The sequence below is a fragment of the Podarcis muralis genome, chromosome 3 (genome assembly GCF_964188315.1).
Source record: "Podarcis muralis chromosome 3, rPodMur119.hap1.1, whole genome shotgun sequence".
Classification (NCBI taxonomy): Eukaryota; Metazoa; Chordata; class Lepidosauria; order Squamata; family Lacertidae; genus Podarcis; species Podarcis muralis.
The window spans coordinates 24,667,420-24,684,358 of record NC_135657.1 but is presented as its reverse complement, the minus strand read 5'-3'; the positions used below and the strand labels follow the sequence as shown (position 1 = coordinate 24,684,358).

The 16,939-nt window shown below is 39.5% G+C and overlaps 1 protein-coding gene and 1 long non-coding RNA gene across 8 annotated transcripts in view; one reads left to right on the top strand and one right to left on the bottom strand.

The window, feature by feature from the left end:
* LOC144327220 (uncharacterized) overlaps positions 1-16,939 on the top strand; it is a 44,416-nt gene that overhangs the window by 7,320 nt on the left and 20,157 nt on the right. The gene's annotated exons all lie outside the window — the stretch shown is intronic.
* Positions 4,608-16,939, bottom strand: part of SYT14 (synaptotagmin 14) — an 83,795-nt gene continuing 71,463 nt past the window's right edge. For all 7 annotated transcript variants that reach the window (XM_028724744.2, XM_028724740.2, XM_028724741.2 and 4 more), the window contains one exon: positions 4,608-15,985. In XM_028724744.2, coding sequence (XP_028580577.2) covers positions 15,672-15,985 — 314 coding nt within the window. In that variant the 3' untranslated portion in view covers positions 4,608-15,671. The remainder of the gene's footprint in view (positions 15,986-16,939) is intronic.

Sequence of the window (16,939 nt, the reverse complement as noted above, 5' to 3'; positions counted from 1 at the left end):
CTGTTGTCCGACAGAAAAGGTTGGAAAGAGAGGACTGGGCTAGATATCCACATATTTCATGCATTATCTTTTCAAATGGCATCCTTTCTGCACTTGAAAATAATGATTGCAAAAATGACGAATGATATCTAGAGAAATGAGTTATCTGGCAAAAATAACATGTTTCCTAGAAATAAGTGGAACAGCTGGGTTAAGAGTACATACCCTTTCTTCTCTAACTATCCTCGGCTAAGTCCCATGCGCTGCTGAGAGAATTTATTGAATCTTATGAAGACATACTGTTAATGTAAGTAATATCTTCTGTAAGCTCCATGAAGGTAGCTTGCATAGGGTTTATATTTGGTGCTGTAAACGCTGACGACGCTAACTCTGTGGTTGCCTGTTTGCAGTTTTAGTGCCCCTAGTATGGGAGGAGTGGTAAGGAAAAGTTGACTTTCTGGAGATGCCATCTGCTGGATAAGATGTAAAGGAGAGATGATAATTACTTCAGTTAATTAAAGACCCCAGGCCATATTTTCTCCATGTAGGTAGTTAATCCAAATGTTCTGGCAGAGTTCCAGCTCCAGTTATTACATACTGATGGCCTACATTCGCTTTCAAGAGCAATATGGAATGTGTCCTTCCTTGCAATAATGCAGATTCTGCACTAGAGAAGCTAGAAGAAACAGCACGGTTAATATTAGAGCTTAAACACAATCTGCTGCTCAAGGGACAGCAAGAACAGTAGACAGTTCATAGCATCATAGAAGGATACAATTTTAGAGTTGGAAGGGATACAATGCCCTGCAATGCAGGAATCTCAACGAAAGCATCCATGACAGAGCATGATGAAACTACAGGTGTACCTACTCAGGAGGAGGAAGAGGATATAACTGGCTAGACAGCAGCACTTCTGAAAATATAAACTTTGTATTGTAAAGGTTACTGTACTTAACTTACTACTAGCAAACTGACAAGGTGGGAAATAGGTATGTCCTGCCCATGTGATTGCTTCATTTGCATCCCCAAAACAGCATGGGAACGCCTGTTATTACTCATGGGGTTGCTGGATGGGAAAGTGTCGTCCACACTATTGCCAGTGTACATGAAGTCAAGGAAAATCTCAAATGAGAATCATTTATGTGAGGGGAAAGCACAACATCTAAAGAAACCAAAGCTATTGATATCCATAAGAGTTTATTTTAAATGTTTTATTCCCAGTATGGGAGTCACTCAAAAGCCTATCCTGTGACACCACAGTACATAAATGAACATTTCAAAGTTCTTTACCACATGTGCCATCCCAATCAGATGCAGCTATCTGCATGCTAACAGTACCTTCAGAACAGGGGTGCCAACCTGAATGAAATATTGTGGGGGCCTAGGTAAGCCCTGCCCCACATAATCGATCACATGACACAATGCGCACATATCAACTTTGCGGGGGCCCGGCTAGTCTCAAATATTTTATTGTGGGGGCTGAAGACCCCACCGCCACTAGGAGTTGGCTCCTATGCTTCAGAGGAATATGCAGTTCTGGTAAGGTAAAGGTAAAGGGACCCCTGACCATTAGGTCCAGTCGTGGCCAACTCTGGGGTTGCGGTGCTCATCTCGCTTTATTGGCCGAGGGAGCCGGCGTACAGCTTCCGGGTCATGTGGCCAGCATGACTAAGCCGCTTCTGGCGAACCAGAGCAGCGCACGGAAACGCCGTTTACCTTCCCGCCAGAGCGGTACCTATTTATCTACTTGCACTTTGACGTGCTTTTGAACTGCTAGGTTGGCAGGAGCAGGGACCGAGCAAAGGGAACTCACCCCGTCGAGGGGATTTGAACTGCCGACCTTCTGATCGGCAAGTCCTAGGCTCTGTGGTTTAACCCACAGAGCCACCCACGTCCCTGCAGTTCTGGTAGCCAAATACTAAATATGAGAGCGGAGGTGGGGGCAAGCTGCACAAATGTCACTTGGAGTGCCATAATTTTTACATTTGGCCTAAGAGAAATTTAGTATCAGAGATAATCTGGGCAAGTCCAAGGTTGTGTACAGATAACTTTTAAGATATGTGGAAGTAGCACTGTAGAGCTATTACTGCCTGTAGCACACGTACCTGTATTTCTCTCACATCATGGTGTTTGTCATGTCACATAAGTACTACAGTTGTCTTAAAATGTTCAAAAGGTGCCTGGAGAAAATACAAGATGGGTCAAAGCAGCCCAAGCCAGTGCGGTGTTACAAATATGTACGAATGCTGCCGGCACTTGTTCAATAGTGTCTATGAGATTACTTGTGATGAGCAATCCCTACCCCAGGCTTATTTAGTACAACAAAGGATGCATGTGTATCTACTATTTAGCATTTAGTCCTAGAAAGAAAAAACAATGAACCAGGTTACATTCTTCCAACTTAGCAGTGTTCCGCCATGTCAAGAATGTTTCCTTTCTTTAATTTAAAAAAAACCAACACACATATTTTTAAAGGGTCCACTTGAAAGGAGATTCTGTCTAAACACCAGGAAGAACTTTCTGACAGTAAGAGCTGTTTGTTGTAGACTCTCCTTTCTTGTATATTTTCAAGCAGAGGTTGGATGGCCATCAGTCATTGATGCTTTAGCTGAGATTCCTGCATTTCAGGGGTTTCAACTACAAGACCCTCAATGCCCCTTCCAACTCTACAATTCTATGATTCTCATATTCAACAACATTTTCTTCAAAGGTTTCTGTGGAAGTGAACTTGACTAGGCCAGAAACCTTTTGAGGCAGAATTTTTTCTCCCGGAGATGAAAACTGTTTGAAGGAGGGATCACTCACTGCCTGTAGAGTTTTTGTCTTGGAGAAACAACCTTTGCAGGATTTTATTTAGTTCCCCAAACCCTGAAAGTCCTGTGTGGTATACATGCAAACCGTGAGAAGCAAAACCTCTCTCAAACCACTTTCTACTCTGTTAGAAATGCCACCTTCCTTAATTTCACACCACTGCAGTTAGAAATTAAGAACAAGCGTCTCCCTCTGCAGCAAGATTCTTGCTGCCCTTGATAGTGATCAAGCTGTCAGCTCAGGGTTAGCTGCACCACCACAGCTGGGAGAGATGCTTCAATTAAAAAATAAATAAATTTATTATTAATTTTCCAATATTACCGTAGTTTTGCCAATTATACAGATTGGAGACATGCTTCCATTGGTCGGCTGGAATTGTTGTCTGTATATAGCCTTTGGTGATATTTGAATAGCGTTCCTCTTTTTTATATAACCCATTCGCTGTTTATATAAATGCTTACTTCCTTTCCCCTCAAAGCAGCTCTTTCTGCTTGTATTCCTGGATATGTGCTTTCTAATTGCCACTGCTTCACTTTACAGCTTTTGTTCTTTTAGATTGCAGCATTTACACATCACATCTAATTTAGATTGCCTAGAATGACAACCAATTGTTTAAATGTATTCTGCACTTCACACTCTTGTTACAGATCTCATGTAGTATGTGCATTCTTCTGAAAAAAAAACTTCCAGAAGTACATTCCATATAATTAAGGAAGGATGGGATTTACGCACAGAGAATAAAATGATCCTTAAAAAATTATGCTAGCTAAGATCAGGCTTGTAAATAGGCACTTGCCTATGGCAAGGAAGTTTTGCCTCCGGGTACCAAAACACACAGATTTTTTTTCTTTTAAAAATAAATAAATGAAAGAACATGTTCATCCTTCTTCCAGGCTATTTATGTGCCAAAAATGCATGGGCAGGTGTACCAATACAAAGATTAGTGGCCTAATATTTTTGAAGACTGATTTGTTTATCATGTCTACACCACCAAAATGAATTCAATATGGGACATGAAAATAACTGGGCGGCGGGGGGGGGGGGAGGCCCTTGGAAATTTTGGCAGTAACTGTGTTATATCACAGGAAAACAATTTGCAGTTTAAGGGCCTCATATACCCCTCAGCACCTCCTGAAATTTCCACCACCTTTTCCATCCAAGTTCCTTCTTTCCTGTGTGTCCCCCACCTTCTGGTTTTGAAGTGTCCCCCTCTTTCTATGTAATCGCAGAACAAGTGGAAGAGGCAGTTAAAAATAAATTTATTTGTTTATTTTACTTTTTCTGGGTTGCATGGTTTGGGGTAGCTTCTGTATAGCTTCTGCCATGTGTGTGCATAGCACACTGAAGCCAGAGACATTATAGTTTGCTAGCCAAAGATGGAACTGTGGTTAAAGAAGGAAACTTTTGAGCTCTTCTTTGGCATGAAAGAATGAAGGGGAGGGGAAGGAGGCAAGCCATAGGCTCACCATGACAATTTCTTGTAGCAAAAAATCATGGTTTCTCAGCTGAATTGAACCATTGTGCTAATGCAACATGTGCAGCCCAATTCCACAAATTCTTAGTCAGAAGTCCCGTTGAGTGGGGGGAATTCTGCTTTAAAAAAGTGTGAGTAACATTGCTACCTTGATTATCAATCCATCTTAATATTAGATAACAGTCCACATTTTGAGCAATGATTTCAAGAACTGCTACTAGAATTATCACTTGTGTCAACATCCATCTAAATGGTCAGACCACAATACATTTAGCTCAACAACAGTGACATCGAAAGAGATTCATACTGGACAATAAATTAGGTAAACAAATGAAAAGGAGTATTAAAAATAGAGAACAGTTTATTTATAGAAAATGCTGATTATTCAACTGAAAGTACAGTAACAGCAAAAGGGAAAAGTTAGCTAGGAGAAGCAGTAAGAATGCATTAAATCAACAGCAGGAATCAGTTACGAGATCCATGCTTTCTAAAGGATATCAAAGTGTTAAAAGGAGAGTTCCTTACATTTCCATTCTAAGCATCATCAGAAAAAAGTACATTAACTGGACATTGATGTTTCAGGTCAACCAAGTTAATTCAGGAAGGATTCTGGTCCACTCATGGATATTTTATGGACTTAAAGGCTGTTGGTGACTTGGTCATAACTTCAGTGTTTTAATTTCCAGATACTTTACAGTTCAAATTACATATTTTAAACGTGCAGCATACCATTTTGCAGAATAGTATCCTCTTTTTAACCGCTATTCTGTTAACACAATTTTTCATTAAAGATTCCTAAACAAGTTGCAGTGATAGTAGAAAAACAGAAGATGAAAACAAAACCTTAGTATTAAAAAAATTAACATTTTCCAGTGAACATTTTTTTAATTTAAAGAAATAAAATAAAATGTAGAGCTGTTCTAAAGAAACATGATTATCCATAAGATATGTACAGTAAATAAAATATCCATTCTTCACTGTAAATGTAAACAGTGATGAATCCAGTCCACTGTAGGCACAGCAACTATGAACAGAGAGATTCTCATAAAATTTAGGTATCATGTAGTCATGGCTGAATGTCTCTGCTCCTCATTTTTCCAGTCTTAAGTTCAGTTCTCCACATCATCTAATTGGGTTTTTTTAAGTCCCCATCATCATTTTAGTGTGAATATCTCCTAATATGCATACTTTTGCAAAAAAAATTCCACAATGTACATATGTTTGCAAGCAATTTCCCCAATATAATATTTGCTTATACATTATTTTCATGAATATATGCATTTTTATGCACATATTACTCAAGTAAATTTCTAACACATTTTGTGACCTTGCAAAATTCAGAGCTGTGTGTGAATTGTGAAGGATGGCTGCTTTTTGGAAGTATGAAATTAGGCAGGAGAACAAAAATGGGAGGTCTGTGAAAAAGGCCATTTATATTTCCAACCAGTTCATCTGGTTAAGAACCATATGGAGGGCATCTTTGTTTGGAGAATGGGGGCAGGGGGCTGCTGAATGGCAAAATGGAGACACACAGGTCTTTCATTCCCTGCGATGCCCTTGCATGCAGAGGGGATAGGTGCAAGCGAGTGGAGTCTCTCTTCTTCTATGCATGTCCTCTCTCATGGTGATCTGGATAGCTCAGGCATAGGCAAGCTTGGCCCTCCAGATGTTTTGGGACTACAACTCCCATCATCCCTCACCACTGGTCCTGTTAGCTAGGGATGATGGGAGTTGTAGTCCCAAAACATCTGGAGGGCTGAGTTTGCCTATGCCTGGGATAGCTCATACAGATAAATATGTACACGCTAATAAGTTTCTAACAATAATAAATTTGTGTAGTTCTAACATATGGAAGAATAAGGAATATAATGTAAAGCAGATTTCACTTTTAATTTAGATTTTTGTCTTGTGGACAGATCTGACCAATGAAATCTAAAAAATTAACATTCTTGCTCTTAACATAGTATTATGCAACTTGTTAAGATACTTTCCAACATACTTCAACATGCCAAGTTCATATTTGTAAAATCTGATCACTTGGAAACAACATTGCCTTTCCATAAAAATGAGAAATGGGGCTTGTTCTTTGGCTCCCATCATGTGACAATCATAAATAGGCAAAATACAACCAATCATATAAGGGTGGACAACTCTACTGGAAAGCAAGCCAGCAAAAAAGAAGCCTTCCAACAAAATTGCCCTTTATATTATGTGAAAAAGAACACAATGTGTAAAACCTGTGACCAGAATAATCACAATTACAGTGACACTAAGGAGTAGGATAACATCAGTTGTCCTCCATATTACTTTTCTACAAAGAAACAAGGCACCGAGTGTATCGGTGGTATGTAAGCAGTAGAAAATTATGTGAATAATATGTAATATAGTAAGTCTTTAATACGCACATTTAAAAATCTGGTGGACATGTGCTTTCTTCACATAACCTACAGCATCACAGGGCCAGGTTTATCTCTCAATACAATAAAAATTTGCAACAAAGTGAAAGGAACACATTAACACACTTTGTTTATAATGCCACAACAGCTTACGTGAATGCTCTAAGATCACTTATTAGTTTATCATCACCAATAAATATGTTTGAAATAGTTCAAGGATCGTAAATCTAAGAGCTAATATAGGAATTCAGAAAAAGCACATTGTACAGATCTCCTGAATGTGCTGTTTTCCAATGAAAGCAGAGAAAATTCACATTCAGCCATCCAAGTCCCTATATATAGAAAACTGGCACATCGGATATATGGCTAGATGAAAATCCTGTCTGATGTGCATTGTTTCTATAGGCAGAAAGTTTTGGGCATTTAGATGAACCCTCTTGTGAATTCTAACGTTTCTGAATTCTAACCATGTACCACATGGTTTTTCTGAATGTATAGCTATGTGCCTTCTTGGTCATATTAATACTACATTTTGAGATCCCTTTGACTTGAAGTGGAAAATGGATTTGGTCCTGAGTGGTGCAGTCCTACCACTGTTTTTGCGTGGTAGTATATATTCTGTGAATGGGTTCTCACTGAAATCAGCTGAATCACATAATGTATAGGGCGTGGTTCAGCATGAATAAACCCTGCAGAATCAGTCTCTGAGTAAGGACAATGGGTCAGGACCTTTATGATACAGTATTGCTCATGGAGCATCTAACCTTATATTATTTGATCCAAGTTATAAAAATAGTTAAGAAAGCTCTGTAGGAAAGTTCATAAACTCAGTAAGGGGGAATCTTGCCTTAATTTTAAAAAAGGAAAAAAAATAACATTTCATTTATCACACATTGTTATTAAAATGATGCTTTTAAAGCATTATTGGATGTCGCCCTCAGAAGCGTCCTTGTAGCCTGTGACTTGCATTGTTAATAAATATTTTCTTAAATGTCCAAAGTTACAAGATAGTTGCTTAAAATGTTACAAAGACGTACCAAGTACATTAACCTGGGCTGCCTGAACCTGATGTCTGCATCTATCAGCTGGGTGAGGCGAGACAAGGCAGGAACAGCAGGCAAGTTGCCCATGGCGCTGATGCTGGGGGCACATGCTGTGGTGCTATGTGAGTGGGACTGGACCCATAAGCTGCTTTGTAGCCATGGAGGTTGTCAGGCCATGGATATAAGTGGGGTAAGGATTGGGCTGCACAGCATACAGAAGAACAAAGGGAGGAGGCATCAGGTACTCAGTGCAAGATTAGGGCAGTGGTTCCCAACCTGTGGTCTGTAGATCACCAGCAGTTTTTTTATTGCTTCTTTTATTTCTTGTGGAATTCAAATTCAAACACAATGTAATATAAAAGGTAAATGTAAAGGTACCCCTGCCCGTACGGGCCAGTCTTGCCAGACTCTAGGGTTGTGCGCTCATCTCACTCTATAGGCCGGGAGCCAGCGCTGTCCACAGACACTTCCGGGTCACGTGGCTAGCGTGACAAGCTGCATCTGGCGAGCCAGCGCAGCACATGGAACACCGTTTACCTTCCCGCTGGTAAGCGGTCCCTATTTATCTACTTGCACCCGGGGGTGCTTTCGAACTGCTAGGTTGGCAGGCGCTGGGGCCGAGCAATGGGAGCGCACCCCGCCGCGGGGATTCGAACCGCCGACCTGACGATCGGCAAGTCCTAGGCGCTGAGGTTTTACCCACAGCGCCACCCGCGTCCCACAATGTAATATATGTACAACATATAAGAAATAAAAAAAGCAATAAAATACAACTGAAAAGATACAGCCTCTAGCACAGTGCATTACAATTGCTGAAACAGGCAGACAAATAATTACATGGTCTGCCAATTTTGGGAACCACTGCATTAGGGAACTAGGACCTTGGATAGGATGATGGCAGCTACAGCCTAAGTTGTTCTGCATTGTCGTACAATCTGCCACAGTATCCAAAAGAATTCAATTGTGCCATTTCTAAATGTGGAGTTATACAAACTCTGATTTTACATCAAAGGGGAGATTTTGATACTATTTGCTTAGAGCCCCTGTGTTACAGAAAAAATGACCGGATTTGTTGATCGAAACAATGTTCATGCAAACTGAAAAGTTGCTGCTTACTTTTCCCCCGCTAGTTTTTTAAAAAACAAAAACCGCAGCTAAAACTGCAAACAATACATTTCATATAAAAACCTCACCAAATAACAACAACTCCCAGCTCCTTTCCACCCCTCTGATGAATGTTAAAACTTTAACGCGAGCGTTAAAGAGATACATGCCAAATCTTGTTGCTGCTACAGGGAATTTCAGGGTTGTTGTTTTTTAAAACAAAGAATCGTCATACAAGTAAATATGCATGGGTAGTACCGAGTAACATTTTATTAAATGTTAAGGTACAACTTTAAAATATAGGGAAATTTGAAAAGGCAAATACTTGAGTTCAACCAAATTTTCGCAAACTTCAATTTTTGTGTTTAAATGTGCCTACTTGATAGGGGAGATTTGTGGAACAGGTATGCAAATCATGAAAAAGAATGAAAAACTCTGCACTGCTCAGAGAAAGCTGTGCAGAAAACATCATCGTGTTGTTTTTCTTTTCTTTTTTTAAGCTCTAGGAAGCTGTGCATTTCATGCGTTAGTCCACAGGACTATCCAACCTACCAATTCTATTATTGTGGGGAAGCAGAGGGATGCTATTCTCATGCTGATGTGTGAGAAATATTGTGCTCACGAGAAGTATGTCTAGCAGTTCCTGGGGTAACAAGGCTTGCAACTGACAAGATTAAATCTTTAGGCAGGACATAAAGCTCCAGGATCGACTCAGACAATAATCTGTTCACTCCATGGTGAGTGTTCACAATCACCCTGTGGTGAATCCCTTGTGCAGCATCATGGTAGAAAAGGGTTCTAGCATTACACTGAGTCTCTAGCCACCACGTGTTTTTTTTTTAATGCTATTTGATTTTAATGAGAGTCTGGTGGCCATGGAGGTGGTCTCCTACCAGAGCCTTTCATGCAGCTCATTCCCCAAGGGTTCCCATAGTAAGGGAGGCTAAATAAATACATAAATCACCACAGTATCTAATTAATCCACACCTAGAATTTCTGTCTGTGGTTGAAAACCCTCTTGCAATTAATAAGAGTTCTCTACTTGGTTTAAAATAGAAGGCCAAAAGATAAGCAGTGATGCCAGCGTCAAACAGAGAAATTATCTTAATGCAACAGGTCCCAGCCCAGTTCTAGTCATAAGCAACTAGGATGTGCACAACATCCAGAGTCCTGAAGGGATATACATGTTCCCAAACCTATCAAAAGGCGAGTTTTAAATTTGTCATTCAGAAATATGAACTCTGCTAAAGATCAGATAAAACACTTTCCCTCCCACGTGCGTTCTCTATTGCAGCAGGAAAATGAAAGGCCTGCCACATGGAAATCACAACAAGTGGGAGAACAACACACAGTCAACAGAGAACCAAAAGCAAGTGCTCTCAGTGGTTTGTTCAGGAGTTAAGGCTGCCACCCTAACCTCACAATGTTGTTGGCAGGGGGAGAGGCTAGGATGGCACATACTTGTGTCTGCTGGTTGGGTCTACCACGAAGATGCCTGGGCCCTTGGGGGGCATTTTGGGGCACCACAGATTATGGACTGATGGAATCCAAATCCCCATGGATCCCCCCAAGGGCCCAATCCTGTGCCAGCCCTGGAGCTGGAGCAGCAGTAAGCCAGAGGAGGAAATACTCCTCCTTTCCCTGTGTCCAGCAGCAGCAGGTAGGGCTGAAGATGCAGCAGTGAATCTGCTGCTTCTTATCTTCCCAGTCCTGGTAAGTGCCTTACAGACTTTGAACAGAGCAATTTGCCAAAAAGAGAATCTATAATTAATCTCTCTCTTCATGAGGACAGATATTCTATAACTGCTATTTGAATGAAGTGTTCCTCAAACGATTCCCTTTCTTTTTAGCTTTAAAGTAGACAAATTCCAAGCTGCTAAAGGATGAACAGGATATTAAAATGAAGACAGGGGATTTTTAATCATACTCATCCATGTTAAAAGGGGTAGTATACTTTACACGTCATTCACATAGCATCTGTGGTTGCCTAATGTCACTTGCCTTTAGTGGCATCATTTATTCATTTATTTTAAAAACTAATATCCTGTCCAGGTTTTTGTGTGTGTGTAAAACACCCAAGACGCCTGAGCATAACAAAAATGAAAAATCATCACGATTTAAAACAATGTAAGAGAATCCAGACATGAACAGTGAGTAAAATCAACAGCAGAAAAAGAACCAGGCACCACACTATTTCCCCCCGCCCAAATTTCTGTTCTTCTAAAATCAAGGGCAAAAACAAAAGCCCCAATGAGTTTGATCACATGAGGCTGATTCCCACTTCTGAGTCAAACCACTGGCCTGCCTATCCCAGTACTTCAGTGGCATTCAAGGTTTTGGACAAGAGATCTTCACCAACGTTGCAACCTGAGTTCCTTTCAACTACATATGCCACTGATTGAACCAGGGATCTTCTGCAAGCAAGATCCTGCCATAAAAGCCATAGCCCTCCCATAAAAGGCTTGCTGGCATTCAGCAATAATCCACAGATTAGCAAGAAAGCAGTTGGAACAGTTGGAAACGATTCAGAGAATATGCCAAGTCAGAGTTTGAAAAGCATGACGGCCCCTTTGCCAACAGCATTCAAGCAAGAATATTTCCAAGACACCCAAAATGAGTACATTAAAATGCCTCGCTCTCAAGCGGTAATCACTGGGTGTCTTGCTAGACAGGAACTTGAAGCAACACAGTCCCTTGCGAGAGTCCTCAACACCACAAGGCCCTTTCCCTAAACATACAAATCAAGATATAATTTCTGCACTCAAAGAAAAAGAGGGTTGTAGCAAAATTAAGTTCTACTCAGGGTAGACCCATTACATTAATGAAAGTAAGTTAACCATGTCTATTAACTTCAATGGGTTAGTTCTGAGTAGGACTAGACTGGGATACAACCCACAGTACTTTCACATGAAAAATTGCAATGTTTGGATAAAAAAAATATGGGGGCAATCCATATGGTATTTTGGGTGCAGCTGCTGTCACAAAGTTGCTTGTGTCTGGCAGGCTCTCCTGCCCCAGATAATATTTTGTATTTATATCCTGTTGTTAAGGCAGACCAGCCTTTGCCAACCTGCTGCCCTCCAGAAATTTTGGACTACAGCTCTTATCATCGCTAGCCAGATATGGAAAATATCAGGCTGGTGAAGGCTGGATCAGACCATGTAGATACTTCCCACACTAAAGTTAGGTAGCATGGGAAATGCCCCTGTGATCTAGTACAACATGGGAACTAGCTTTAGAGAGGCAGTGCTATGGCAGCAACTACACTGAAAAGGCTATACACCTGTTGGCCCTAGCTCACACTATATTCTGGCATCATGGTACTGGAAAAGCTAATCACATACTGCTTTCCTAAGCATATTACTCCACCATATAGGAAGAAACTGTTAACTCACATGTACTAGCCTCTATTTTGTTGTGTGTACAAAACTGGAAACTGCACATACGCTGTCTTTTAAAACCTGTACCTGTGCTACTACATGTACATGCCATTTCCAATTTGTGTACACATTATGCAGTTATTGCACGTGACAATTTACACAGACTTTATACGATTTTTTCTGACATCAAATTGCTATGCATTTAGGACATTTCTGGCACTAAAAGGAGTCACTGAACATATTAATTAATAACCCTAGGGCACCATTTATGCAAAGTGTTCTACTACGGAGATATGACCCCACTCAGTTGAAAATGACATTAATCTGTTGCCTTGAGCTAGTTGGAGAAGGGAGGGGGGATCTAATAACTAATACAGTAATGATAATCTCAAACAACAAAATAAAAATAAGAACCACCGAAAGGAGTGTTCTATTAATAGGATCTTATGTTAACGTGACTTGCTGAATTCCCTTTAGGCCTTTCTAAATACATACCCAAATATGTTTGTTGTTGTTTTTAAAAAGTCTTATGGTACAAAAGTTGAATTTTCAGTTAATACCTGTACAATAATCCTGTAGAAAGATGGAAGAAGATTTGAATGTTTCTTACCCATCAAATGCTTTATGTGTACAAGGTAATTTCCAAACAAGGCAACCAATGTGAAAATTAGGGCAAAGGTGTTAATATGACAAACAACATTCATAAAAAAATAATACTCTGCTCACTTCTATCTTGCCTTTTAGCAGAATTACTCAATAGCTGTATCTATACTGCACTTTAAAAAGCCAAGAATATGCAGAGGTACAATCCTGATTAGACAACTTTGTGAATTAGGAATCTCTTAGGTCATAATCACCAACCAAGTAATACATTTTTAAAATTAGGAATATTGTTATGAAGCCACAGTTTATTCGTCTGCTCCTTCTCTGTATGAATGCATAATCCAATCTTCAAGGCACTATGACAGTGCAAGTCTTACAGAGCAATCCTAAATATGCTTACTCAGAAGTTTAAATGAGTTCAATAGTACTTATTTTCTGGTAAGCCTTATTGGAACTGGAGGCTTAGATCTACAAGTAGATCCCAAGTGTTTCCATTTTAACAAAAAGGTTGTAAAGTGAGGACTTCTGAATCAAAAAATCTTGTAATAAGGCTTGCATAAGGATGCACTGCGAAATCAGTAAGAAACAAAACTGGAAAGATTATACTATACTGAACAACTATTAACATTATTTATGTTTGCAAAAGTTCCTGAATGGTTTTCTTTTAACAAATTAGATTTTGTGTGCCATACCCTTCATGCAACACAGGAAGGAAAATTCATTTGGTAAATCTTTAAATCAATCAAGACTTAAATCATCCAGTTCAGCATCGCATTACAGTTACAAATTTAAGTGGTGAAACATGAAAGGCACTGAATAACAATTTCAAGACAACAGCTGGGAATTTTTAAGGAGGTTCTTAAGAATTTTGAGACTGGGAACATTGCACATATTTCATATGATGCACTTGTATCCATTCATGCAAAAACTGGATCTCAAACTTAGCGGCATTCAAAAATATTGTGAAGAAAACAGTGATAAATATGCACTTTCTCAATCAGCTCACTCTACATAAATAAAGGAAACATGAATCTTTTTTCACAGACTCACCTCATCCAGAAATCTTAACTGAATCTGGCACTTAACTAGGAATTCATGAGCTCTGACAACACTTGCAACAGATAGAGATTCCATCCTCAGATATGAATACTAGAAGTTCTAGGTGCTTATTTAAACTGTACTAATTTTTAATCATGATGCCAACCTCATCCTCAAGGAAAGCTTCAGTATCACACAGAATCCCTGAAATTTACCAGTAGTTGAAACAGAAAGTGGTGAAACAATTTATTGCAAGAACTTTAAAACTAGCAGACTCTAGTCATACTTTCCTTTGTGCTTCAAATCTCATAATGCATGAAGCTGCCTTTCCAGGATTTATATTATGATTAACACATTGCTGAAGTTAAATAAATTGACAGATGTCATAGAAGTTTATTTCCCTTATTTATTATCTAAGATTACCCAAGTCCTTATTCCCAGCTGTTTTAATCCTTAGATTTTATCACCTTTGAATTTTCAAAGGTTTGTAATACAAGGTTCATATAAAGACCAACTGATTTAATGACAAAGAAATTTTAGTAAAGTTATTAGCTGTAGTCCTGCAGTCTGCTACCTAAACAAAAATACCACTGGTATCAGTGAGACTTGCCAGAAACTGCATACAGGATTTCAACCATGCTGGGGGAAATAGGGTGACTTTAGTTGTGTCCTGGTGCTTCTGTTCATGCAGTGAAACTTTTTTTAAAAAAAACTCGACCTCCATACTGTGAAAATTCCTCTGTTTCAAAGCATGGAGAGCTGCTATTTGAGAAACACACGTCTAAAGCTCCCTTAGGCGCATTGAATTAGTTGTGCAGCTCTTTAGATCCTGTGTTTTCAACCTGTCTAAATAGGCCTGTGAGGGATCCGTAAAACAAAAAATGATCGCTGCATGACATAAAGTGGAGATTATTCCTGAGGTGGACTCAAAGACAATTTGATCAATGCCAAAAATATTGAGACCTGATTTGACAGATCCAAGGAAACGACACGCAAGAGGATCCTGCATGGTAAATTGGCACTCTCACAATAGTTCAAGAGAGCAGAAAGTTTTTTGAGAGGGGCTTCCCTTCTCATGGTGTACACACACATTTTTCTTTTCTCTCACTGCTGCCACCGGTCAAACAAGTCTGTAAGCTCCTGAAACAACACAAAAAGGTGCTTGCCAGGGATGAATGGTGATGGGTTTATGCACACTATTAGCAGTGATTCATCATTCGAACAACTTCCGCTCTTGGGAGCGAATAGGGAGTTACAACCCCCAGCCTAAGGGGGCACCACAGAGGAGCTGTTTGTGTATCTGATAAGCAGTCAACATGCAGGAGTGCTCTTGCATGTTGTTCTTCAAAATTAAACTCCATTAAGGAAATGTTAAGTTCCTAAGGGGGTGGGGAAGCAATGTTCCAACTACTGTGTGCCAAAATTCTAATTTTTGTGTTCCACTAGTTAACTACTCCCCCAGCTCTCTAAATCTGCTTCTCGACAAGTCATATATAACACAGCATAGCACCTCTAAGAAAACAAACACAATCAAGAGAATTTTGCAATAGTAGATGATTTACACAAAATACCTATTAGTTAAATGGAAAACTGAGATGTGAACCAAAACAATCCTGAAAGCGTCAAAATAAGGACTTGGGATTGCTCTTTCTTCTGCGCCCAGTGCATGTCACCTGAACTCAGTGGTGTCAACTGAAGATGCGAAAGTAAATTCTGCTCCACGGCGTTTTGTGCATCTGTAAAAGTGGAATGTTGAATTGTAACTTCTGCAACACTTTCTCTTGGTTGCACCTGCGGGGCAGCCTCGTGGAATCCTGACATTACGTGGAGCCGCAACTACTCATTAAGATTCTAACAATGAGTGCCACCTACATACTTGTTGTCCTTTGGATTCCTTCATCTCAGTCCAGTGATTTAGTTCCTCTTCGCCAGAACTGTTCAAACCTAAAGAAATCCAGCCTATCATTTCCTTTCGTTTCATGCTGCGTTTATTGTACACAGACAATATGAGTGTAACGTCAGAAAGCTGAAACAGTGCCACCTGGAAAATAAAGGTCTCTTTGTAGACTGGATTCGGTTGCCCTCTTCGGATAGATGTCTTGCATTTGGACATCTCTTGGCCCATAGAATTCAGCAACGTCAGCTTAACAAACGTATCTACAAAATAAACAATGTCATGCATAAGATGCTTTAGACAAAGGATTTCTCCTACGAAAATACACCAGACTATCTTTAAGGTTATGGCGTATACCATGTTGGATTTTGAGTAGTTGACTAAACTTAAGCCATGTTTAAAAAAGGAAGTAAACATTGAAGTTCAACTTTTACTTAATTGCATTATCCTTACATAACAAGTTTACTTAAAGGTATACCTCATAATCCTTCTATCCATTCACCCCCTGCTCACTTGCATAAAGCAGACATGTGTAGCATTAACACTCAGCAAGCTACAACTGGCCACAACACTGTAAAGCATTTCAGAGTTTTCAGATAATGTAAACAGGTGGATAAAAAGAGAAATGAAATAAACAAATAGTTTACAAGTAAAAATAGATGTATGAGGTGGAGTGCAGTGATGACATCATGGGTGCTCAGAATGAAATGTTTACTGGGGGAAAATTCTCTGCATGGATGTGGTTCAAGGGTTGTCAGTTTTTTCTTTCATTTGTGAATATTTAAAATGCCAAAAAACAAAATGCATTGACAAGCTGATGTTTACTCATCTGAGTAATGCTCTCTCTTCACGTCTAATTTTTAATATTCAATGTGTTGTTTTGTTTTGTTACATTATTTGGGCACAGTTGCTTTATAGTGCTTTTAAGAAGTACTATGCTATAACAATAGCTCAGATAGTCAGGCCACAATCCAAAATCCTATCTGCACAGGGGGATATATTCCAATGTTGATAGAAGAGAACAGGAAAGCCTCTATCTGTGCACCAGAGCTACTGAATCGTGGACATGAATTCATTAATACAACATTTGACACCAAAAACTATCAGTTTCATTATAGTGTTTTCCACTTTGTCTGGGAAAATACACTCATGGCCACTGAATGCAGGATGCTGCATCTATATCTGTACTTAATGGTATTTAGAAACAAGACAGTTTT